This window comes from Rhinolophus hipposideros (genome assembly GCF_964194185.1).
Source record: "Rhinolophus hipposideros genome assembly, chromosome: 20".
Lineage (NCBI taxonomy): Eukaryota > Metazoa > Chordata > Mammalia > Chiroptera > Rhinolophidae > Rhinolophus > Rhinolophus hipposideros.
Window position 1 is genome coordinate 42,360,678 of NC_138066.1, and position 25,862 is coordinate 42,386,539.

General features: G+C 48.8%; 1 protein-coding gene across 1 annotated transcript in view; it reads right to left on the reverse strand.

The window, feature by feature from the left end:
- Positions 1 to 1,485: 1,485 nt before the first annotated feature.
- PRKCA (protein kinase C alpha) overlaps positions 1,486 to 25,862 on the reverse strand; it is a 378,844-nt gene continuing 354,467 nt past the window's right edge. Inside the window, exons 14-17 of the mRNA XM_081027731.1 lie at positions 25,662 to 25,742; positions 17,175 to 17,282; positions 15,554 to 15,694; positions 1,486 to 2,895 (exon numbers count right to left, since the gene is read on the reverse strand). Of these exons, the coding sequence (XP_080883857.1) occupies positions 2,731 to 2,895; positions 15,554 to 15,694; positions 17,175 to 17,282; positions 25,662 to 25,742 (495 nt within the window). The 3' untranslated portion in view covers positions 1,486 to 2,730. The remainder of the gene's footprint in view (positions 2,896 to 15,553; positions 15,695 to 17,174; positions 17,283 to 25,661; positions 25,743 to 25,862) is intronic.

A 25,862-nucleotide genomic window follows, 5' to 3' on the forward strand; every position in this document is an offset into this window, starting at 1 on the left:
TCACACATTTTGAAAGAACGCAAGCCAGTTGAGATGTTGACTATGTTTCCTAGAAAAATAGGAATCATTTGGAAATGTGTTGGCTGTTCCGGTGACAACCGGAGCCTGCTGCTGGCTTAAAACAGGCAGGCAGCCTGGGGCTTGGGAACAAATGGTCCACGACCCATGTGTACTTTTTAGGGACTTTCCTCCCTTCTGGGGCTCGGCTGGGGACCCGTCCTGCTGTTGCTCTATTCTGGGGCATGGTGACCCGCTCTTTTGTTCCCTACGCTCTTTCTATAAACTGGTCCCTTTTCTGTCAGACCAAATGAGGCACACACGGTGAGGGAGTGTCCCCAAAACGTGCACTGACCAGCAGGACTGCAGCTCTGGATGTGCCAGGTCCCCTTGGAAGTCCTGGAGTCTGCAGTCCATCAACGATGGCAGAGGAAGACACGCTTTTCCGGTCTGACCCGTTCCTACCCATCTCTTCCTCTGGCCAGGGGTTCCCATCTCAGAGCCCCTGCAGGGGTTGTGTGTGACATGAATTTCAGGCGAACAGCCAGAATAAGATTGAGGAGGCACTTAGCTGGGAGACGCTTTTGGAGAAGAAGGGGAAATGGAGCGTCTTTCCAGAAGGACTGACAGCAACTCTGTTTTGAACTTTGTCGTGAAGAGTGGCTCCGCTCAGGACCTTGCGTTAGGACAGTGTCTCACCACAGAGGTGCTTCTTACAAGACGGAAAGGCTGGCTCTAGCAACAGCTCAAAGAAAAGCTGTAGCCTCTACATGAGTCTGCTCAGAGCTCCGGGGGGGTGGCTGTACCCTGGAGCTGCTGGACGGTTTGTCACATGAAGTCTGTACAAGCTGGAACGGACGTGCGGGTCCTTCCCAGGGCAGCAAGCTGGACAGCGTGCTTCTTGTGCGTCCGTGCACACATATCAGGAAGGGCACCTTCCCGTCCTCCTACCCTGAGTCACTAACAGTAACAAGGCTGAAAGGAAGAAACAAACAAACACAGCCCATCCTAGGGGCTGTGATGAGATGACACCACATCTAGTCACACTAGAGTCAAACACTCCCCACTGTCCCCAAGAGGAAGAATGACATAGGAACCAGAACAGAAGACAGCATTAAGAAGCTAAGAGAGAGTCTCAAAAACAATCCCCCAAAACTTTTGTTTATGGATAGAGTCAAATATATATATGTATATACATATATATACATATATGTATATATGTGTGTGTGCCTAATTAATAGGTAAAGTAGCCATTCCTTTCTGAAATTAGATCTATGTTAAAAAATTAATATATCCAACAGTGCCAATGTGCAGGGTACACATGGGGTGGGGATGGGAAGAGGAAGCATGGCGGCAAACAACTAAACAAAAACTTAATCATAAAAGCAGATTAGAAACAAGAGCCTTCACAAATATAGCACAGTTGTGTCTTATAAAATTATTATAATACTCTCTTTGTACTTGATACAATTATATCAATATAGATTCACTTGTTGTTAAGATTTATTATAAACATGCAAAATTCATTGCATGATGCATTTGCAAAAAATATTAAAATCCTTCTTGCAATAAAACATCTTCGAGCTGATAAGTATCCAGCTTGCCTGATTCTACAGCTCCAGGTGTGTCATTCAACATGAACTAGAAGTGGGAACCAGAACTGTGTTGTTTTTCATCCCTAAGGGGATATCCAAGGCCAGAGACGGGAGGGAAACCCATCCGGAGGGACTGACAGTGGAGTCAAGACTTTACGTTACTGTACATCGTACTCTCCTATACGACACTGCAGCCTATTAAATAAATAAGTATACAAAAGGGGATGGGCGTCCACTTCAGCTCCTTAGGAAGCAGGTAGCAAAATATTCGTGGGGGAGGGGTTGGCTAACAACACTGTGAGTAGTGGCATAATTGCTGATGGCACGCTGGATCACAGAATAATCTCCCAGAGATTAAAATGGACGTAGGTACACACTGGTTTATCCTTGATCTGACATGATTTCACATGCTCATTTAGCAAAGTCCTTAGAAGATTTGGCCTCTTAAAAAGAAATGCAAGTATCAAGATAGGTATCAACCAAGTAGGGTACAAGATGACAGATTCACCGAACACTCATCTGAGGTTTTCTTTCCCTCCCTCTTTCTCTCTTTTTAAAACTGAGTGTGCAAATGACATCCCGGCCTGTCGGAACCTAGGGACTGTTTCCCATCAAGGCAGAGAACAGAAGTAGCAGGTATTCAGCAGCCTCCCTACCCCCAGTCCTGCTTCGCTTACTCTCTGGGATCCCTGTTCTTTCATTCCAAAGGCGCCTTAGGTGGAGATGTGCCCAGCCCCCTGCCCTGGGGCAGGTGCATTTTCACATGATTGATGGGGGGGGGGTTCCTGATGGTGAAAATCGACAGACAGAGGATATGGAAAAATATATCAAATCGTACCAAAAAGGGGGCAAGAGTCTGCTTACTTTCTAGGATGGGTTAACCTACGGCCAGCGGTGACTTCTACATAATTCAACTGGACACTGTACATTATATCATCTTCCACTAAGATAATGTTCTTGGTTGTAAGAGAGACCCTGAACAGTTGGTCACATTTGGACTAATAACCCTACAATTTTCAGGCCCCCACGTGGAACAAGAAACAAGGCTGTGGCCTTAAAATTTTAGGGTTAAGGATCATTTCCCACTGTTGGGGGGGGGGCTAGGGGCTGGGGAGGCATTCGTTCTCGCCGGTGAGTTTCATACTGCACTCTGTAAGATGGGGTGCACAAACTGGGGGTTGACATACGAGAACCCTTCAAAGTCAGACTGGTCTATGTTAGCAATGACCAGCTGATCGGGAGGGGTTAAGACAGGTTGCCCTCTGGTGAAGAACTTGTCAAAGTTTTCCGCTCCTTTGCCGCACTGTGGAGAAAAAAGAAAAAGGAGAGGTCGGTCAGCATGATTACACCGGGAGCAGCTCTCCAAGAAGCCTCTGCAGGGAGGAGGGTAGCCTGGGGCAATCGGGGCTGGTGAGGCAGGAAGAATTTCGAAGGGTTTGCAGGTCTACTGGATTCAAAAGCCAGGCACAGCCAACAATAACGGAGACTCACTCTGTTGTAAATCTTTAAATACGGCCAGCACCAAAACCTTAGGTGGAAATGCACTGTTGACAGGAAGGCAGCGACAAGGGGGCAGCCTCTTTCATTTCATTTCCACTTCGCAGAGCAAGCGAGGCCATGAGCATGGACGCCACGCGCCCGGGGCCATCAGTCACTGTTCCATGTCGAAAGGCCAGGATGCTGGGCGGGAATGCGGGCAGTTACCCCCGAACCCAGAGGTTGAAAGGACTGTCCCACATTAGGTTCTTTGAAACCGTGTTTGAAATAAAGTAAAAGCTGTGTTATTCTTGTCTTCCAACTGGGATGTTCTAAAAACCTCAACCCCTACATTAATCTTGAACCAAAGTTGGGGTAGGTGTGGTGACAAGGTTGGGGCCTTCATGCGTGGGCCCAGCTGGCTTCCGCACGTCTAAATATAGCCGGTCAACTGGCACACAGGTCGACATGGAGTGCACCTGCAGGGTGGACTCAGGCTGGAGGTTTGCACCGGTGCCTGCAGCAGGCAGAGCAAAACCTGCTGTGTGTCTTGGTTATTCCTCTCCTTCACATCTGCCACGGTGCTCAGTGCGGACGGGGCAGCAGGCAGAGCTGCCTGCTGGGGGCTCTGAGAAGCACAGCAAGCTTACGCACCGCTGCTGGCAGCCAGACCCCTACCTGGGGCAAAGGGGTAGCCTCACTTTCCCAGCCACCCAGAATGGCTGTGGCTTGTTGAAGCCGCGAGGATCCCAGGGTGACTCCAAAATGGGGGACGGGGCGGGGGGTGTTGGGAGGGGCACTGGTGACACAAAGTGTCATAGTCCACATCGTGCAAATGATCGCTTCCAGCTGCTGGTACCACAGGGCACATGAGTCAACAGAGTTGTAAACTAACCAGGCATTCCTGGGGCTTTAAGAGGATGGCTCTAGGTAAACTGTGAAGTATGGTTCACCCCATTCCCTCATCTGTGAAAGGGGAGAGTTCTCTCCCTGGGCTGCTACGAAGGATACGTGTCCAGTGTTTCGCACACAACGCAGCTTATGGTGAGAGTGTGACACACGTGCTGTTATTTTTCTGAGGCCAGTTTAGTCTCATGGGTTCTCACCTCCTTTTCCACATCTCTTCCTCATCTTCTAGAAGGTTTCCTTGAGAATCTAGTTTCTTTATGCTTTTTCTCCCCTTTTATTGTCCATAAAACCTGCTCCTAGGTACCTACCACGGTGGATAGCATGGCATGAATTCAAAGTAAGGTCTTCATAATGGATAACTTTCCTTTCTGGGTGGTTCTCCTTTTCACAAGTTACACCTGCTCTTAACTGGAGGAGAGTTTGGACCAGTGACTGGTGGGCAGGTGAGGGGCGCGTGTTTTGGTGGGGGTGGGTGGGGTCGGGGCAAAGGGATTGTTCGGGGGCCCTTCCAGCCACTCGATGGAGGCCATACTGACTATTAGTCCTGCTCGTCACGTAGGTCCTGCCTTCCGCATGTGGGACGGGGGAGTTTGCCCTCCACGCTCCCTGTTTCCAAATGTGTTTTTCCTTGGAAGAACACAAAGTGCCTTCGAAGCAAAGGTCAGCAGAAGCAGAGCCTGGAGTTGGCATTCTCCCACATGTACCAGCCATTCTGAACCATTCAGAAGGCTCTTCGAGGGAGAAGGGTGCAACGCTTCTTCCCAGGAATTAATTAGGGACCTACACTGGATTCATCAGTTCAACTGACCGACCAACCAGCCAACCAAACACGCAACCAACCAAACAAGCAACCAACCAAACAACCAACCAAACAACCAACAAACCAATCAACCAAACAACCAACAAACCAACCAACCAACCAACCAACCACCCACCCAAACAACCAACCACCCAACCAGAACCGACTTGCACGGGCACCACATTCAGACACAGCTGTGACAATGGCAACAGCTCAAGAAGCAGCCCCCCTTTGGATATACCAGTGGTTCTCAATCAAGGATGAGTTTGCACTCCATCCCTGCCTCAGGGCCATTTGGCAATGTCTGAATTTGTTTCTGGTTGTCATGACTTGGCCCGAGGGTAGAGGTCAGGGGTGCTGTAAAACAACCTGCAGTGCACAGGACAGCTGCCCACCACAAAGAACTGTTGGTCCAAAATGTCAACCGTGCTATTGTGGAGAAACCTGGGATATAGTTAGTGTGAGGCTCAGTTAGTCCTAAGGTCAGTATGAGGCCAAACAAGGAAATTAGGCAACAACAGCCATATGTGACAGCAGAGAATGGAGAAGCTGCAGAAGTCCAAGGCCAAAGTGGTGTCAGTAAGCATTATAGCCTCGGCGGGTTTGGCGTCAAGGAGAATGTCCTTCGGGGACTCAATTCATCAATACCATTCAAGTACATTGACTGTGAGTGCTCTCAGAGGCTCCCTTAGAAAGAGATCATTGGCATTTCTCTTGCTGTTCACTAACCAAGCAAAGATGAACAAGAAGGAATTTCTAGAAAAATATAAAAGGTGACGTCCCTAGAAGGAAGAGGAAAGCAAGCCAAGGTAAAATGTCCCTCTCCCGGCTGGAGGTCTATCAGTCCAGCTCTGGATTTGCCCATCTGTTCTGTGAAGCGATTGCACAGGTCTGACCTGGGCCATTTTGGTGGTGTTCACAAATCATCTTCCAATGGGACATCCCAAAAAGTCATGGCTGAACTGCCACAGAACAGTGAAAACAAAATAAAACAAAAAAACAACTAAAAGAAGAGTTTCTCAGATCTAAAAAGGGGAGCACCTACACATCACTACTGAGAAGCCTGGGGACAGGGACAGGATGGTCCATGATGGTCCAGAAGAGGGTTACTCCTGAGGGCTACCACAGCTCGGAAAGACAAGTTCAGTAACAAATGGGATGGAAACCCACGCTGCTTAAGGCCTCGTGCTGGGCCAGTGGGGGCCAGCAGCGCTAAGGGACCAGGCCACTGGCAGCCAGCGCTGCTGTGAGCATGTGCAGGGGGAATGCCGCCCGCGGTCTTAGGACTGCCCACCTCCGGGAACCTCTTCCTCCTTTTCCTCACTCTCAGTCCTGGTGGGATTTCCCTGACCCCAAAGAGAGAGAAATAGCATGCTGGCAAATGAAAGCCTTTCTTAAACCTGAGGAGAGACCTGAGGCCGGGACAGGCTGAGGGCAAAGAGTAAGAACTGTGAGCCACGGGGAAGCAAGCCCCGGAAAATCTGGAAGCTGAATCTGAGAACCCGATGAGACCCAGCACACAGAAGGAATTTTTATCCCGAGGGAAGTCATACCAGAAAGAAGCCACTTTTCCCTCAAAAGGGGCAGGGGCGGGAGGACAGCTATTTTTACCCCAGCTTCAGCACTGTGAAAAAGTGCTGGTTTTAAGGGAGGGTCTCATAACACTTTAAAAACAAGCCCTTGGCCGGCCCAGTGGCTCAGGTGGTTGGAGCTCCATGCTCCTAACTCCGATGGCTGCCGGTTCGATTCCCACATGGGCCAGTGGGCTCTCAACCACAAGGCTGCCCGTTTAATTCCTCGAATCCTGCAAGGGGTGGTGGGCAGCGCCCCCTGCAGCTAAGATTGAACACGGCACCTTGAGCTGAGCTTCCGCTGAGCTCCCCGGATGGCTCAGTTGGTTGGAGTGCGTCCTCTCATCCACAAGGTTGCCGGTTTGACTCCCGCAAGGGATGGTGGGCTGCATCCCCCTGCAACTAGAAACAGCAACTGGACCTGGAGCTGAGCTGCGCCCTCCACAACTAAGACTGAAAGGACAACAACTTGACTTGGAAAAAAGTCTTGGAAGTACACTCTGTTTCCCAGTGAAAGTCCTGTTCGCCACCCCCCCCCCAAAAAAAAAAACGAGCCCTCCACAACTCTTAGCAAAACGAAGCCCAGAAAAAGATACTGTCCTTTAAATCAAACTGGACAAGATCTTGAATTGCTTGATTTTCAAGATGTTTGTGTGGAGAACTGCAACTATTCTCATAGTCACCATTACCTACTGAAGAGGATCCTGAAAGTCAGCACTTTTTGGATCTTTGGGGAAAAGACGAACGATGGCTCTAACAAGTGACTGTATTTCTAAGGTAAAAGCGATTCTTCCTACCACCTGTGAGCCAGTCTTACTCAGAACCACCAGCTTATGGGCATGGGCCTCGGGCGCCATCTTGGATCTGAGATGGAGTAAGAAGAGGCAGAGAGGAGTAAGGAGAGGGCTCAGGGGGCAGCTAGTGCTACCTGTGGCTATGAATGAAAGAGGAACGAGTGACGACCTGAGTGAAAAATATAGCTGGCCAGAGTGCAGACATCCTCCCAACGTGCCTCAGGGAGGAAGTGGGAAGGTTATTACCATGGCCATTGGAAGGGCAGCCTCCACTGCGGTCTATGATAACAGCAGGTTTGGGTTGTCCTTGACCTTGGAGCTCTGGGCCACTCGACAATATACAGAAGCTAAAGGCAGCATTTACTACTTGTGAGCACAACTCCTTGGCTGGGTGTGGCACTGTCGTCAGCTCCAAAGGCCACCTGAATCTTTCACCAGCTGAGCTGAGGCTTTTGACATGTGGGATGTAATATACCATGCACGTAACTGCTGTGGGACAAAGATGGAGGGCAGGAGGTGGCCCACACCTAAGCAGGCAGTGTGGGAGCCCAGAGAGGTCCTCTGGTACCCGTGAGACCAGACGATGTCTGTGTTCACAGGGCCACGTCTGACATCCAAGGAAAAATGGAGGTACAATGGGGTGAAGGACCCAAGTAGAAGTCAAAAGCCGAGGGTACAGCTTTGGGTAACTTGCTGCCCCTCTTTGTAAAAGGACAATGGCGATGTGAATATCCACCTTTCAAGGCATCAAAGGTACTAGGAGGTGTGTGACCCTTTCTCACTGAGCAGGCGTGATACTGACCGAAAGGTACAATGTGGAGAGCAAGCGCCGGCACGTACAAGGCGTGTGATCACTGTGTGAAGCATGACGAACATTGAATAATCTACCTCCCTTCCTTAGCTCTGGATTCGGGACTTAACTCCTTTGTTATCTTGACATTCCTACCTATTTGGTAAAAACCATCAGTTAATAAAATGAACCCAGGCGAAATCAGGCATGGTGAAGATGTGACAAAGCACGGAAGGATGAGGACTCTGGGTAGAATTGGGGAGTGCAGCGCTCCCCACCCAGAGCCCCATGGGACACACGGTCCACTCACAACCCTTTGCATCCTGGGTCACGGGCCGTGGGGAGGAGAGCCTGCACCGGGGAGGGTGGCTTCTCGGTTCTCATGCTTACCTGGGAGAGGCCACCGACCGTGAACCACACATGTGTCGGTCTCAATCCCGTCCTTTACCTTGGTTCTCAGTCATGTCGTATGTAACCCACGGTCACTGGCATGGGAATTAGGGGGCGTGTGAGAAGCGCGAAAACACCGCCATCACAAAGCAAATCCAAACAAAACCCAGAAGAGCAGAAAGAGCGTGGAACAAACCAAGAGAAAAGGCGTGTAGCAACAGGAAGGAGAAAGGAAACTTATAAGGTGGGGATGTCCGTGACAATTACTAGAGGCAGCAGGAGGTGCTTGTCTTAGGGGAACCGTTAGCTGTATTTCCAGGCCCTGTTTTGGGGGCTGACCGTAGCACGGTGCCACAGTCCTGGGGACGTGTGTTAGTAAGAACACCGCCCATACCTGTGCACGGCTTCCTGACTGCGGTGGAGCACTGTCTTGGTTTAATTAAATAATCAGCAGCAGAAATGAGCGGGTGCAGTCTGCTTTGGGCCTCCCGGGCGGTCATGGCCATACCACGGAACCACCCAATGAGGGAGCAGGGCTCCTGGGCGGCCGCTGCGGGTCTGCCCTGCCTTAGAAGACCCGCATGCTCAGGGAATCGTCTTCCGTGCACGGCCCACACAAGAAGCAGGAACACACGCTAAGGGTTAACAAGTGAGGTTAGCTTGCTCGTTCAGTCCACCCAAGGTTCTGGAAATGTGCTCACCGAAGACCTGGATGCCCACTGAAGCCAGTGCGCTTTGGTACGGACAGTCTGGAGAAGAAGAACGGACAGGGGAGAGTATTTGGGAAACAGTCAGTGCCTGGCCTCGGAACACGAGAATTGGAATGGCCCATGTGAAGGACGACATAAACCCACAGGAGCTGACATGGAAACACCTCTGAGATAATAGTGTCGTAGAACAGACGCAAGGTGCAAAACCGAATGCGTGGTCCAACGCCACCTGTGCATACAGCCACATGCGCATACCACTTTCTGGAAAGTTACAGAAAAGATAGTGAACAGGGGGGCCAGTAGTTGGGGAGGGGGAGACAGTGACCTTTCACTTTCTACCCTTCTCTATTGCTTACCTGTCTACTTCACCACCTAGGGCTAGTATTTTAATAATAACTTTCAAAACAGGGATTGGAAACTCCTTTGTCTCCTGCGGTGAGATCACTGAGATCATCATCACTGGTGACAGGCACTGGATTCTCAGACAGAACTAACAGTGCCTGTTTCACCTGTCGCCCTAGAGCACATTTCAGAAAGGGTCGGTTTTGGTCCTGAGGGGGTGGGATTTTTTGCCGTGCTGTGTGCTAGACACAGGCTCTAAGCCACATGTTAAAGGAGTGGATTCTTGGAGGTGCCAGAGCCCGGCAGAAGTTCTGGCTTATCCCAGGCTGTGTTCTATGGAATACAAACATGCTCCTTTGGGTCTTTATATGAATGGCCCTCTTGGGAAGGTTGAAGGCTCCTTTTCCAAGGCAGGTTGTTGTAACGACCCATTGTTATCTGAGACCTTTATTTCAGACAATGGGAACTTGTCACTTCACACATCTGGAGGAACACAGGGTCTGTATTTGTCCTGTCACTTGTCACTGCAGCTCCCTGGGGCTTGCACTACAGCTACTTATTTACATTGATTATCATTTTAAATGTCTCGTTTCTTCCCATTTCTCTTTCAGGCAGAAATGTGTTTGGGAGAGTCATTATCAAAGAAAAGGAAGACTTCTTGCCCCTAATTAAACAAGTAGAAGATGCTGTCTCAGGTTGGTTTAAAAGCTTGTTAAATCAACCGTAAGTGCATCGTGAGGTGGCCGACTCTAGGCTCCAAGGGCTGGTTAGTGTTCCTGTGTCCTCGGTGAAGCTCCCTGAAGTCTTGAGAATCTCCATTTTAATTAGTATCCCTGCTTCTGCTTCCACTGAAAGGCCGAGACAATGAACCTACGCGTTACCAGAGAGACCTGATTAGACGCAGCCCAGGCTGCCTGCGGCATGATCATGATCGCTGAGAAGGCCGCTCCACCTCCTCGCACCTGGACAGCTGCTACTCTGCACAAATTACTCTTCCGAGCAATGGTGAAAAGAACATAACGCCATGAGATGTCCTTCGTTTTAGGAAACACACATGGAATTATTCAGGTGTGAAGAGATATTACGTCTGCCACTTACTCTCAAATGATTCAGGGGACAAAAAAAACCCACGTATACGTGTGTGTCTGCGCACACACATGCACTCCGCTGTAAAGAATGATAGAGCAAATGCGGTAAAATGTTAACACGTAGGGCATCTGGGGAAGGGGAATACCGTAATTCTTCAAACTATTCTTGCAACTCTTGTGCAAGCCTGAAATTAGACATTATTTCAAAATAAATTAAAAAAATAAAAAGGAACACGGAAACTACTTTGATAATGAAACCATCATCAAACTCTCTAAACAAGCCACTGACACCGTGAAATAAAGGACTGACTGTGAAAAGGAACCTGCTGTGATGTTGGGTTCTCACCACGGTGACACTTACACCTGCTCTCAACATGCTTGTCTCTGGCTCTTGCTGAAAGGCTGACAATGTCCTGATGATGGAAGTTATTATTTCTTTTTCTGTCTCTTTTCGATAAAATAACTACAGTAATTTTCACTAGAAAGCCTACCTCTGAACGACGGGCTATTCCCAAAGTGCCCTGCTCACCTATCAACTCTGGAATATATTTCTCGGTGTTAACTTTACAGATTCATTTCTCTCTCTCTAATAACCATTTAAGTACAGCGAATGCTTTTGGATTGTCTGGGAACTAGCTATGCTACTCCTTGGTGTCCATGGATAGAATTCAAAAACGAAAAATCAGTTAACTTTCCACTTCCAATATTTGTAGAGACGGTTATTTATCATGGGCAGGATGAGAGGAAATCGGAAGGCTATTCTTGGGAGTTGTATGCACATAAATAATAAATCAGGATAAAAGCCTACAAAAGTCAGCACGACCAGACCAGGACATTGGCTCACGGGGGTGCACCTCTGAGGCGTGCTGCAGAGACTAAAACTCAGGCCTCTTATCTCTCAGGCAAAGCAGAGGGAAAGAGCTTCCTCTTCCCCGGCAAGTTCTCAGGATGCTGGGCCACGCAGGTGGGCCACATCACCTCCTAGTTTACCTGAGGCCTCAGGAGGCAGCCGGGACCCTCTCCTTCCTTCCTCAGAAACTGAACATTGACCTTTTTAGGGCTGACATCTTGTTTTAAACTTAAAAATAAAAAAAGGTGTCTTCTTCCATGGGCTCTTCTGAGCACTGATGGGCCTCTTTTTGATGGGTCAGGTTTCCGTGCAGAATATCAGCCAAATGCTGAGCGGACGGTCCTTGCGTCTGTGGAGCAGAGGCTCCTCTACGTTTTGTTTCCTTGAAGGGACACTGAAACCAGCTTGCTCTGTGCTTTTTTTCCATAAAGAGGGAAAGAGAGTGACACGGCTGCTCCATCTCCAGGAGAGCACACACAGCTGTTTTTGTTTCACACAAAAAACCAGCACACAGTGATCAGCCCGCCTTCTAGAAAATCATCTCCATCTTCACAATTGCACGCGGTGGCCTTTCGGGGACACTGGGCTCTCCCTACTCACCTCCCCCCACCATGGGTTTCCTGTAGGCACTTCCCTCCCCACTGCCACTCTGTGCCTGGGGGTGAGCAGGCACACCTCTGAGCCACAGCCCCCACACCCACCCTAGTCACTCTCCTCTCTCTGCTCCTTTATGGGCGACTCAGACAGAAGCCAGGCCGTGGCCACACTACAGATCCTGCCCTTAATGTCACCGTGGCAGCCTGCTGATGGATCCACCACATCAGGCAACGTCTTCGGTGGCAGAATTTCACATTTTCCAGGGCACTTTGGTCTAGCTTCAGTGATGTCACTGTGGCAGGCAAGAAAATGAAAAGAGATGGGACACTCTGGGGACCCTGATTCCTCCGGATAAGCTCTGTGGCTAAGCGACAGAATTCCTCTTCTCTCTTAGGGAAGTCAGTGGTTTGGGAATAATCTCTCATCGGAGGTTCAAAAAACAAAATAAAAAAAATTAAACAAAGATGACAGTTCCGAGCTTACAAGTGCTAACTTGATCTCCCAAAGCGCCCTGCAGATACCTGTGGGTCCTTGAAGTCTTGCTGCTGGTATTTACACCAACCAAAGGCTTGATTTCACAGGAGCCAGGAGCCACTCTGGTAAATCTCAGGGAAATTGATTCACCAGCCCTTGCTCAACGAGTTTGGAGCAAACTGCACCAAGACGAGCAAATTCAATCCTCCGGGGCTACAAACACGGCGCAGAGGCGAGATGCTCTCTGAAATGGGATCACGGCACACGTTAAGAAAAAGTCTCTGGCAGCAGTATGTTTGCCTGATTTTTTTTCTCAGCAGCGATAGCCTGGCTGGTATTGCCGCATCTTTGAAATGACAAAACAGCCTGTCAGAGGAGACTGCGGCTCTGTGGTCCATCCGTCAACCCTTTTGACCTATTCATTAGCTCTGGATCAGGGAGCTATGCTTTTTACCGAGAAAGATGGGAAATGACCTCACGGGATCACGTTGCTACGCAGTTGGTTCTCCTGTGCTGGGGCAACGACCCCGGCGTAGTCTGCAGCCTCGATGACATTTGGATTTCGCTGGCGTTCTTCTGTTGTTCACATGTGTCCTTCCGCTCCTGTGTGGCACCACGAGCATGATGTCCTAGGGGCTGCTGAAATGCTCCCTGCTCCTGAGACTCAGAGCCGACCCAGCTGGCATGGCGCAGGGACCAGGGGCAACCGAGCGCCTTCAGCGACCAGGACTTTCCGAATCGGTCACTTTGCCCTTGAGTGCCTTCTGCTTTGGGACGAAAAGTCAGCTGCTCACTTCTGCAGCCACTTGCTTCCAACCTCCACGATTGCTTTTATCTCCCTTGTTGTACCCTATCCTGTCCCTTTGTACTTTTCTGGCTTCTTCCTCTTTTGTAGGCAGGCTTTCCAGCAGAATGTGGGCTTTTGCCTGAGAAATGTCGCTCTGAGCAGATGCAGGCTCTCCACTCCCTTCCTTCTGACAGGCCCTTCCCTCCAAACAGGCCTTTCACATGAACCTTCAGTTTTAGGGCCCTGGCTCATGATTTCTGCTTCTGTTTGTGAGTTCAGGGGCTGTTTCTTTAAAGCTAGAAGCAATTTAGCTTTTCTTTTTATTTTAACCAGCACTCAGTTGAAAAACCAAATAAACAGCAGCACTCCAGGAGTAAATAAATGAACACGGCTCATGGCTCAACCGCTTGCCATGGTGTGACTCTGCCTCCATGGTTTCCAGAGCCCACAGGGGACAAATTACATGCTTGGTTGCTGGAGCCAAGTCACCCTTTGGCTTTCCCTACATCCGAGTTTAGGGCTGCAGTAGCCACAGAAAGTGGGACACTGCAAATAAACAAGCTCTTCTGAAAGTGAGGTAGGAACAAATAGCAAAAGATGTGGTTTAGGGTGACTTTGCTGCACCTCATCTTTTTCTGGAAAGGGACTGACACTTAACTGCACTTTGTTTAACTCTTTCAAGCAGGGTCGGTGTGTGTTTCTATGTTGTTCCTGTAAAGAAACTAAGCTGTGTGCTAGATGCTATTGTGTACGTTTCATATTTAAGAAGACTAAATACATATGAAAGAGAAAAAGGAAAATCCCTAACAGAATGTTCCACTGAGACTGTTTGCAGCACCATTTATCACTCTGTCTCCCCCCGACTCACCCCTCAAAACCCGGTGTTGTAAACTGAAGGGTGGCGATGCTATGAGAGCCCCTGAAATCAGTGCCCAGGACTGGCTAAAGAGAAGGTGGGGTGGCAGATACATAACGGCCTTATTTGAAATGATGACTCAGGAGAAAGGCAACTGACCTGATTAAATCTAGTTTTTCTTCAGTTCATGCTAAAAATATCTTGGAGAAATAAAATCAATGGGCTCACCACCAGCAGTTTTATTCTTGGAGTGGAGGACACATACGCATATTTGATGAGGAAGTTGCCACTCTAACAATAAAGCTCTGTGTCACCCAGTTAGTAACTCAGCCACCAGGAAGGGTCCCCTTTGCCTGCTCAGGGGGCACCTGTCAGAGGAGACACATTGGGGCCGAAACACCCAGCGGACACTTCTGAAACTGACTGTGCAATAAAGCTGCTGTCTTTGCAGTCTCGGCAGCAGAGGTACAGCGGTGACTACGCAACACTGGCTGAGACGCTGGCAGAGCTGGAAGGCACAGATCCACCGGCCTTTAGAAATGGGGTGCAGGGAAAAGCAGCTCCCTGGGAGGCACTGCAAAGGGGCAGGTGGCATGAGTGAGGAGGCTGATGTCTTACAGGCTCTCAGTTTACCTCCCGAGATGTACACATTAAGAAAGGCAAACACGGGCTGTAGGCAACTACCAGAAAACTGGTGTAGGACAGTCTGAGATGGGGCGATGGTGCAGTGCGTGAGGATGTGGAGCCAGGAGCCAGGACACTAGAGTCTGAATCCTGGCTCTACCACCTGGACCAGCTTTGTGCCCTCAGCAAGTCACTCAGCTTCTCTGTGCCTCCGTTTCTCCAACTGTAATGGGGGACAACAGTACCCACCTCCCAGGGCTGTCCGAGGGTTAAATGACCTAATTGTTAAACCTCTGAGAACAGGGCCTGGCCCGTAGTATTTGTTAAACAAAGGAAATAAACAAAAGGGAGTCATAGAGGAAGCATCTGAATGAAGGTGGCAATGCCCAAAATGGTGCTTGACACCACACACTCCGCACAGCAGGGACGGGCCAGCGGGGACCTGCACCCAGGCCCTGCCAACGAACAGCTAGCATTCAGTTACGCTTCAGGCTACCTTCGGGGCAAGACAAATCCAGGAAACCCAGGAAAGCTGGAAACAGATGAGAAGTCTGGCCAAGGACTCACATCAAGGAATTCCAGTCCACGAAATTCAAACCCCAAGCACACCTGCCCCAGCTCTCTAATCGTGTTGCGGGGAAGGAGGTGCTCTGCAGCTGCCCTATTGGCATGCACAATGGGCACAGACCCCCGCCTCGGTGGGCACAGACTCCCCCCCTCACTGCCTGGTCTCTCTTTACTGTCAAAGTCAGCAGGAATCCTGGTTGCTCAGACCACAGAATTGAGTGCAAGGCTGGTACCTGGCCATTTTCCCCACCCTGTAGAGGCCAGGGAAAAGGGTGGGTGGGACACCGCCAGGATTTGGGGAACAGGGCTCAGGAAACCGGCTGAGCCCCTTACTCACCACTTTGGGCTTGAAGGGCGGCTGGATCTCCCTGTTCTCTAGTTTCTCCCAGTCGATCCTGCGGAAGAACGCATGTTCTCGCACGTCCCTCTCTCCCTCGGGCCCACAGCCCAGTCGTTTGCCTGGATGTTTGGTCATCAGCTAGAAAATAGAAGCAAGAGGATGTAATGTATAACGTGGGAACTGTGGCTGTCCGTCGTGTATTGTATATTTGAAATTTGCTAGGAGTGTAGAACTTAAGTGTTCCGCTTCTAAAAGAGGAAAAAGAGCTCTGAGAGGTGACGGGTATGTGAACTTGGCTGTGGGGATCCTTTCACGACGCACAGCTTTCCCTCCGTATCCATCGGGGGCCGGTTCCTGGACCCCCTGCAGATCCCCAAATCGATGGATACTCAAGTCCCTCATAGCAAAACGGCATAATCGTTGCATATAACCTATACATATCCTCCCATATACTTTAAATCATCTCTAGATTACTTATAATACTTAGTACAATATGAATGCTATGTAAATAGTTGTTATACTGTCTTGTTCAGGGAATAATGACAAGAAAAAGCAAATCCTGTACATGCTCACTATAGATGCAGCCATTGGACATGTCGTCAACCATATAACTTTCCCCCCCAAATATTTTCACTCTGCAGTGGCTTGAATCCCTGGGTGGGGAACCCAGGGCCAACTGTGTATGTATATCAAGTCCTCACGTGGTACACTTTAAAATATATTACAATTTTACTTGTCAGCTATACCTCAATAAAACTGGAAAAGAACAACACCCACAAATAAGCAGAAAATTTGTTCGTATGTTCCCCAAAATACATGACCCAGGAGGTTCATAGCAGTTCTATTTGTAACAGCCTCAAACCAAAGAAGAAATGACCCAAATACCCACCAGCAGTAGAATGGATAAGCAAACTGGTTTGTTCACGTATTGGAACACGACGTAGTGATAGGAAAGATGGAACTACAACCACACACAGCAATATGAAACAATCTCACCATCACGATGTTGGGGGGACAAAAGCCAGGCCGGGGAACATCTACCGCAAGATTCCATTTGTGCCAAGTTCAAAATGCCTAGTTCAAAACAGGCTCAACTAATCTCTGCGGTGACTGCAAGATGGAATAGGAAGGGGCTTCTCAGGTGTGGGAAACAGGCCGTTACATGGGTGTGTTCATTTTGTGACACGTCACTGATCTACACACTGATGATTCGTGCCCATTTCTGTACGTATATTATATCTCAACAACAGAGAAATGAACGAAGAACTAACCAAGGCGCACCAAGTGAGGCAACAGAAGAGAACTAACATTTTTCAAGGGCCCACGGTTACTTCTGGTAACCAGAACGACAATTTCATGAGGTGAATCGGTGCCTAAAGCACCCTATGATTAGCTGACTGGGCCTGAGCTCCAGGAAGGTTTTGGGGTGTGAATCCGTTTTTCAGGTCTCTACTTTTCCCACTTCGCCCTGCATGTCACCAAGTTCCAGGCCTCGGTGACCGAAAGCAATGGCGTGGGGTTGTGATTTTCCTGCTGTTTCACCCAGAAACGTGGGGAAGGTCTCTCTCCTGTCAACCCTCTTGGTGCCTGATCATAAAAGGGAGCCAAATCTACTCACTCCTTTGCAGATGGAAACGGCCTCCTTCGACAAGGATTTTGGATAAGAAACGTTGTGCTCCATTATAGACTGAAATAGTTCATCTTCATCCTCGCCATCAAATGGGGGCTATTCCGGAAAAGAGAAAGATGGCAAAATAGTTAGGCAGAGAAATTTATTAACATGGCGCCCGAAGACCCAATTCAACACCAGGAAACAGAGCGGGTTTCTAGGCACTACAGGCTACAGTTAGCTTGGTTAGCTTGCGGGTTTATTTGATATCTTTAATTAGGTCGGAGGCTGTGTGTTCTTCATTTTTTCCCTCTGTCCCTTTAATTATCTTGCCCTGGGCAACTCAAAACAATTTTGAAGAAAATGCTTTTTGAGTAATGCTTTGAATGAGTTGCAAATAAATTATAATTAATCCATTAATCTTGTAATTATGTGTTAAAAATCTAATTATTATCAAGTTAGGTTACAGACGGCTTTGTGCTCAGAATGTGGGGGGGGCGGTTGGAAAATGCATTATAATGTCTTTCGAATCTGAACATGGGGTGAAGGGGACATCAGAACATGTGCCAAGAGAACTCCCCCAGGTCCAGGAATTCATGGATGTGCCACCTGCACGGTGGCGGTGATGGGAACTTAGCTCCCACTGGACACCTCCTCGTCCTTTTCTCCTGGGTGTACATCCCCGTGGAGAGCAGGAGGCGCGGTGGCACTTAGGGAAATCATAGTTTTAAAATCAGGCGCGTCTAAACCAGAATTCTAGCTGCCTTGCCGCCTCGGTGGGTGTCTACAGGCAAGACAAGTGACTCACTTCTTTAAGACACAGTTTTCTAATTTTTCCCCAATAAAATGAGGTTCCCTGGTAAATCTGTAAAGTGCCTGATATTTTGTCATGCACCGAGTAAGGGCCCAAGGAAGGGTGCTTAGCAGGCCTGGTACTGTCATTGAGGCAGATGAACTGTCTCTGGGGGAGCTGTGAGGGTCCTCAGGAGGGACAGGTGAGCTCACCATGCCCTCAAGCTTTGTCCCCAGCAGATCTTCCATCCTGAGAGGTCTAGTAAATTACCTGTCACTCTAGTGGGACCACCCACAGGCTAAGTGGGCTTCCGGGAACTTTCTAAATGTTCTCCTTTGGCTTAGCTACTCCTGAGCCCCCCATGTTTCGTTTTGTGTTTCCCCTCTCATGGAAAGGAGTCCCAGTCACTTTGGCTGACACGGTTAGGGCTCAGACAATGACAGAGTTTGGCTTACACTCTATCATGGACCAAAGACAACTGTGTAGTCATCAGTAGGATACCCCTTCTCATGAAACACTTGAATCAAGCAGAACCTCCGCCAACCACCACTCACAGATCATCCCAACCTGCTCGTCTGGCCTCCACCCTTCATCCTGCACCCCGACCCCAGCCTGGAATGGGAGCTGGGCACAAGGGAGCCCAGCCCTACCGGGAGGACCAGGTATGAGAGAAAGGGAGGTGTGTGTGTGACTGATGCCACTTACGTTTTGTTTTTGTTTGGTTAAAAAATGTAAATAAACAGGCCTCTTTTCTGGTTGTAAATGTCTGGTATTAAGATGGCTAATTTGGTGGAAGCACACAGGTGGGGGAGGAGAACTAAAATTAGCCTGCCTGGGACTGACTCACACGGAGCAGAGCAGAAGTCTACGTGCTGAGTCTCCGTGGGTGGGAGGGACATGGCGCCTGGGACACCCACAAGGCAGATCAGCTGGGGCCAGGCACCCCCCGGGAAGTGCAGGCTGCAGAGGGTCCCCTGGGTCAGCAGGGTGTGTGCTACTTCTGCCACAAAGAGCAGAGCAGGACAGCCGGGGTCTGGGTGTGACTGCACCCGGCCAGAAGCTACAATGGAGGCCAGTCCTACGTCCATCCCGCCACCGCTTCTTTGCCTGATGTCACGCAACCTACTTCTTCTGAACCCCTGTTATATGACACCCACAAAACGTCTCATTTTCCCTAATCCGAGACCTGCAAATGTGGCCAAGTTTTGGCCAAGGACATTTTCATAACTAAAACACATGTGGTGTGGTTGCTGCTCAGGTCTGTGAACTGTATTCCAGGGGGCTCCAGTCACTCTGAATTCGCTATGTGTACATACTCTGTGACGTGCCAGTGCCCTGGCAGTGAGCAGGGCACAGGTTCTGCTTCTGGACCACCAATCGACAACTCACAGCATGGCCCGTGGGCCGCTGGTCAGGATGAGCTACATAATTTGTGGGTCTCAGTGCAAAATGAAAATGGGAGGCCCCTTATTAGGTAATTATTGAGAACTTCAGGATGACGAGAGCACAGCACTAAAATCAAATGTGCAGGTCTCTTCTAAGCTTGGGTCCCGTGAGACCGCACAGGTCACACGTCCATGAAGCTGGCCGAATGTGGCTGGCCGGTGTCCTCTACTGAACAGTGACAAAGGCACCAGGCAGAGTCACCCAGCATCTTTGGAGAAGCTTGGGCACTAGCAGCAGAACACCACAGGGGCTGAGTCACAGCTACTCCAAACCGAAGGCCTAAGAGAAGCTTTCTCCAAGGAGAATCTCAAGCAAACCCTCCCCAGGAATCTTTCTCAAGCGAGGCAACGAGAAGCTCCTTCTCATTTGAAGACCATTAAGTCAATACGGCCATAGCCTTTCTTCTCCCCTCTAATGTGGGACATAGGAATTGTTTGGGGACCGTTCAGTGCAGGGCACTGGCCTCTGACACCTGCTTCATCGTCCCATGGCACGGGAGTCGCCTTTGCTCAGGCGAGCTTCCCCCATATGTTGATTTCTGAAATGGATACTGTAATGTCTAGGATTAGGCCTTGTCCACTGTGGGTCAGAGGAGGATTTTTACTGGGAAGTAGCCCTGTATCCCTCCTGAAGTCACCCCCCTGAGAGTACTCCTTAGAACAGCAACCCTACAGGGTATTCCTGGGTCCAAGTTTGCACCCTCTATGCCCTTCTGGAGATTTGCATTAACACTGACATTTTAAAGGCCCTGAGGCGTCCTGCAGGAAAGAAAGCTGTGGAACACAATGTGAATCATTCCAATCTGGGGTTGGAAGGACCCCTTAGGCTCATGTGTTACACTAAGATTCCTAAGCTCTAACAAAAGCCACAAGACCACACGTCCCTGTGGCAAAGCCGTGGGGTTTCAACCTGCGTCCCATCCCTGTGTGGCCCCAAGGATCGGACCTTCTTCTGTTAGGTCATCCCAGGGAGGACACATGCCCTACCCCTGAAATTTTGTTCTCACCCACTCTGAGTCTATACTGCCCAGTAAAGAAGAACCCTCTTTGGGAGAGAGCGGCAGGAATGACTACAGCACCGGCCATCACATTGACTTTTTAGGCTCCTCCTTCTCTGTGCCAGGCTCCGTGGGGAGGGCTTTGTGGCCATCGCTCACTCAATCCTCACAACAACCCTATGACGTAGGTGCTGTTCATCCCATTTCACAGCTGAGGTCACTGAGGTTCTATTCAGTGCTTTGGCCAAGGTTATAGGGCGGGGATGTTGCAGAGCCAGGATTCAAGCCCAGGCACCCTGACTTCGTAGCTTGGGCTCTTAGCCATTCTGAGCAACGCCGCTTCCCACGCTTGTCTCTATAGTTAGAATGTGAAGGATGACCCCCCTGGCCCCGTTGCCAGCAGGAATGAGTGGGAGGTGCTCAGCTGCTGGTGCACCCAGCACATAAAGAGGACTCAGCCGTTCTGGAAAGATTGTTTTGGTAAACTGTAAGGGGCTGATTCTCATCCTGCACCATGGGTAGTGATGAGCTCTGAGAATAAAGATATTTCAAGTCGTTGTGTACAGAGTGACTTTGGCCTCTAGACTAGGAACCTGGCATGATTTCCCAGCCCTAATTTGGATTGCTTATGCCACACGTCCACTGTGGGTCGCCCAGGGACCCATACCGGTGGAGCAGCGCCATCGTGGCCATGCCATCCAGTCCCCGGATCTTCTGCTCCAGCTCTCAAGCGCTCCACCCAGGAGCACCACCACCCAGACCTCACTGGTCAGAACTGGTGCCATGCCCCACCCGGGAGGTACAATTCCCCATGTGCCAGAAGGCAGGAAGGCCCCAAAGACTTGGTGACCATCACATTCGGAAAAGCTCCATTTTAAATTAAAATGATATATTCTGCGGGGAGGGGAAGACCTTGAAAGAGGCTCCCACGTTCCCCTTCCCTAAACACAAACATTGCTATTTTTTTCTCTGGACCCTGTGGCTTTTCATATTATTTTCAAATGATGATGCATAATTCGGAGTTCTTTGTTTTTCACTCACTGTTGCAAACACACTTTCTCTGTAGCTCCCAGTGTTCCCACTCAGATTACTGCCACTGAGGTGATACATCATGAGTCTGACTCATTTGTCCAGGGGCACATTTCCCACTGCTTCCAGCGCTGTGTTCTCATAACGAATGCTCCTATAAACATCTCTGCGTATATCATTTGTTTCTTCTCTGAATCACTTTCTAGAATAATTTCCCAGGTGTGGGATTATGCGGCCAAAGGATGGGAACATTTTTACGGCTCTCATTAAGTCTCTCTAGATCACCCTGGAACACTCTTACAGGTAATTGCTTGCTCTTAGGCCTTCGTGTCGAAGGCAGGTCAATGGTGAAAAGTTATAATTGCATTCATTTTCCTTTCTAGTCATGCCAGCTACTGAACCTGGGGACAACAGGAGGTAATGTGTGTTGCTGAGGTACTTAGTATGTGACGGTTTTGGATTGCTTCTCTCCCCCTCTATTTTCCATTCCCATGATTACTTTTTAAATTTCTACAGACCTGAACTGAGGATTTCAAGCTAAACTAACTGTTAACTTAAAAGTTTTGGCTTCGCGGGACAATTTTCTGAAGGGGGGGGAGTTCCCTCCTTGTAATGGAATTTGTGGAGTTTAGACAGACAAATGGGGGATGATGGTTCATTCTTTCCAAAATGATTCCAAAATCACTTACTAGTAAGTGGTTGTTAGGACCCTGCCTTGTTCCTTTGCAGATGGCTAATGAGCAGGGGTGGGGTGGGAGAGCACTCAAGGACAATCTAGACTGGTGTTTTGGGATAAAACACCCATTACTGATTCACCAGGAATGAAGACAAAGCATTAATAACCCATCAGAGAGGGCCATAAAGAGGAGAGGGCTGGCCCCTTCATGATGGATACCCGCGAACGCCTCGAGCCACGATCTGCTCATTAGAGGGCTGGCCAAATACTATTTATGCCAGAAAGTAACCATATTTATCAAGCAGTTCAGGAACTGGAGAGGGACTCAGGCTGTTTACACTTATCTGCTCCCTTGGCTACTGACAATAAATAAAGCAAATGAGAAGAAAACTGCAATAAACCACTTTTTCCCCCTGCTCATCTGCAGCCCTCTTGATTAAAGAGGACAAATTTAGACCACAACCACATCAACAACTTTATAATTAGTCTTACTTTTCAATAATGGCATCTATTCCTTCTGCTGGGTCTCTGAGGTTCCTCTGGGTTTGGGGGCCGTGGGCAATACACGCAGAGCCTTTATTATCCTTTTTGGGCTGAGGCATAGCCCAGGAATATATTTAAATAGAAAGGAAAACCAAGCAGAGGCTTCTGAAATGAAAATCCTGTGTTTGGGGCAGGGATGGTGAAGATTTAGAGGAACCATGGCGCCTGAACGTGGGACACCTTGAAAGTGTCTTATTTAAAGAGTGTCACCATTTTCAATGGATCATGAAAACTTCAAGAGATCATATAAGGTAGGCTAATGGACTCTGAGAAAGGATGAAAAATCATGGAAATGTGCTGGAATGTTTATGGACCCACTGGGTGTGGGCAGGCCCCGTGGTTCTGTCTGGGGCATCAGGAAGGCCAATCTTAAAATTATGGGCCTCAGGACCAGTTCTACAAATGAGGCAGGACTTCAAAATGTACTCCAAAGGGGACTGCCCTGTAGGGGTGAAATCTTTCCTGAGCTCTCCCTCCCCGAGAGAATGAAGTCCCAGGAAGGCTCGGAGATGAAGGAAGACATGGATGGGGGATGGGGTGGCTTTGCTGCAGGCCTGTGGCCTGAAATTCCAGCCTCCTGCTGGCCAATAAAGAGGCAGCTCATTTTCTCTCTTGTAAAGTGCCCTTGGAAACAGATCCTGTTTCCACCCAACCAATTTCCTTTGTTGGCACATGCAAATGTGACTGTTAATGAAAGTAGGGTTTGTTTTCTGCACTCAAGAGTCAGAACATTCAAGTGGGATCCAGGCGGGGAACTCAGCTTTTGTGCCTTCATGAACAGCATGGCTCTCGGGGTGGGGGGTGGGGGGATTGATGATCCAGTCAAATTTTATCGTCAAAATTCTAAAGAGGGGAAATTAACTCAAGGAGCAGGCAACTTGTGTTTTGCCAGCTGCTGTCTCCCTGACAGTTGTTCTGTATAACTTGCTTTCCCGTGTTTATAAATGGAGGTATTTGGCGAACGAGACGAATGTTTCAACATTTCGTTGGGGACAGGGGGGAAGACTAAATTCTACACAAAACACTTTTTAAATATTAATCAAAACTTAACAGCACTGAACAATAATGACCACATATAGGCTAAGAGGCCTGCTTGAAGGCCACTGGGCTGGTTAGAGGCAAGGTCTATGCCTTACATCTTTGAATATCTGAAGACTGTGTTAGCACCTAAAAGATACAAGATGCAATGAAAAGGACATAAAGGTGAGAGCAGCAGTGGCCTCCCAGCCCAGAATGAAAGCTAATGGTTTTGTGATGCTCTCCATGCACCCATGACCTGGTGCTCCCCTTTCCCTTCTGACCTCAGGCCTCCTACTCCCTGTCTAGCTTACTGGGCTCCAGACACACTGGCAGCTTCCCCTCCATTTCTAAAACATGGCCACCGAGTCCCACCCCCGGGCCTTTGCACATGCTGTTCCCTCTGCCTGGAACGTCCTTTCCCCAGATACGCACGTGGACATTCTCTCACTTACTTCTGGTCTTAGCTCAACTTAACCTCTACATGAGGCCCTCCCTGGCCATCCTAGCTAAAATTTCAGCCCTCCCCCAACACTATCTTTTTTTTTCCCCCCTGCTTTGCTACTTTTCTTTTTGGCTTATCATTACTATATAATTTCCTTAGTTAATTTTTCTATTGTCTCTTTCTCTAGATTGTAAGCTCCATGAAGGTACGGATCTTTGTCTTTTTCACAACTATCAGCATATACATAGTAAAAGCATGTGTTCAATAAATATGTGTTGAATGAATGAATGAGTGAGTGGATGCGACTTTTCTGGAAAGGTGATGACTTCTTTTCCAGAAACCAAGATTTCTTTGGGGTAAGCTCTGCTGCTCAACATGAGCATTTCTTTCCATTCTCGCTTACTAAGGGTCTTCACTGTGGAGAAGCAGACTCCTGGCACGAGTACCTGAGTGCTGGGAACAATAGAAAGCGGCCCACAACCTTATCATTTTTAGGTGTATGGCAGAGATCTGGTAGATGCTCACCAAACCTGCCTCCCTTTGCCAAGCTCACAGGTAAATGCCACTTATAGTTCTCTTTGTATCTCAGTGAGGCCATGTGGCCAGTGGAATGTAGGCAGTGATGCATGCCCCCTCTAGGCCAGGCCCCGAGAACATTCTGTGCAACGGTCTTCCTGCTCTCTCCTCATTGGCCAGTTGAGCAAGGAGGAGTCAGTAGAGGAATTCAAGGTCCTGAGAGATGGTGGAGCTAATGGATGGAAAAAGCTTGGGTCCTTGAATGACCCTGTGGAACAATGCCTTCCTCTCCCCCCACTACATAGGACTGTGCCAAGAATGTGAAATGAGGCTGTGTTGCGTATTAAGCCACTGAGATTTGGGGGTAGCTTGTTAAAACAGTTAGTGTGACTTATCCCAACGATATAGGTATTAAGACCGTTGTATTAGAAAGTGCCATGTTAGGCAGTAATGCACTTGGTTATCTGATATGTGTCACCTTCCTAAGAGAAATCCAATTTGCCTTTTCTTAACTGGTAGTTCAGCCTCACTGGACTTTTGTAAAAGTTATAATGAACTGCCAAGGGTGAGATAAGAGGTGATGGGGAGAAGCTATTAAAACACTTCTTCAAGTCTAACCGTCTTCTTCCTTTAAAAACAATACCAATTATACACCTGGGCAGCGGCTGGGGTAATTTGTGCAGACAAACTTGCAGGGAGCCATAGCTTAATCCCAGTTCTGAGACACTGAAAACTTACAGAGGCCACTGTCATCACCAATGTGCATGGGGCTTTTGTGCATGACCTGAAAGCTATCTATTGTCTATGGGGGGAGCGGGCGGGGGAGGGAGCTTTCGGTTTGGGGTTTGATGACGAGAGGGTGACTTCTGTGCACACTGAATATAATCCACTCTCAAGGGCGACTCTCTCTTTCACCTGGGTTCAGGAAGTCAGACCAGCATCAACCACACCACACTTCCAGATCCCGCTATCAAGGCCTGAAGTCTTCACATAGTATGACAATCAGCAAGCACGAAAACAGAGTGGACTATTACCTGCCCAGCCAGCATTTCATATAACAGGACTCCGTAAGCCCACCAGTCCACGGATTTCCCATACGGCTGATAAGCGATGATCTGTGTGAAAACAAATACATCAATTACATTTAGTCGCAAATCAGAAAGCCTGGGTTAGAAAACAGAAAAGTTAAGCCTCTAGGCATTTACACTCTCAGGTCATGGAAATGAGGTGCTCAT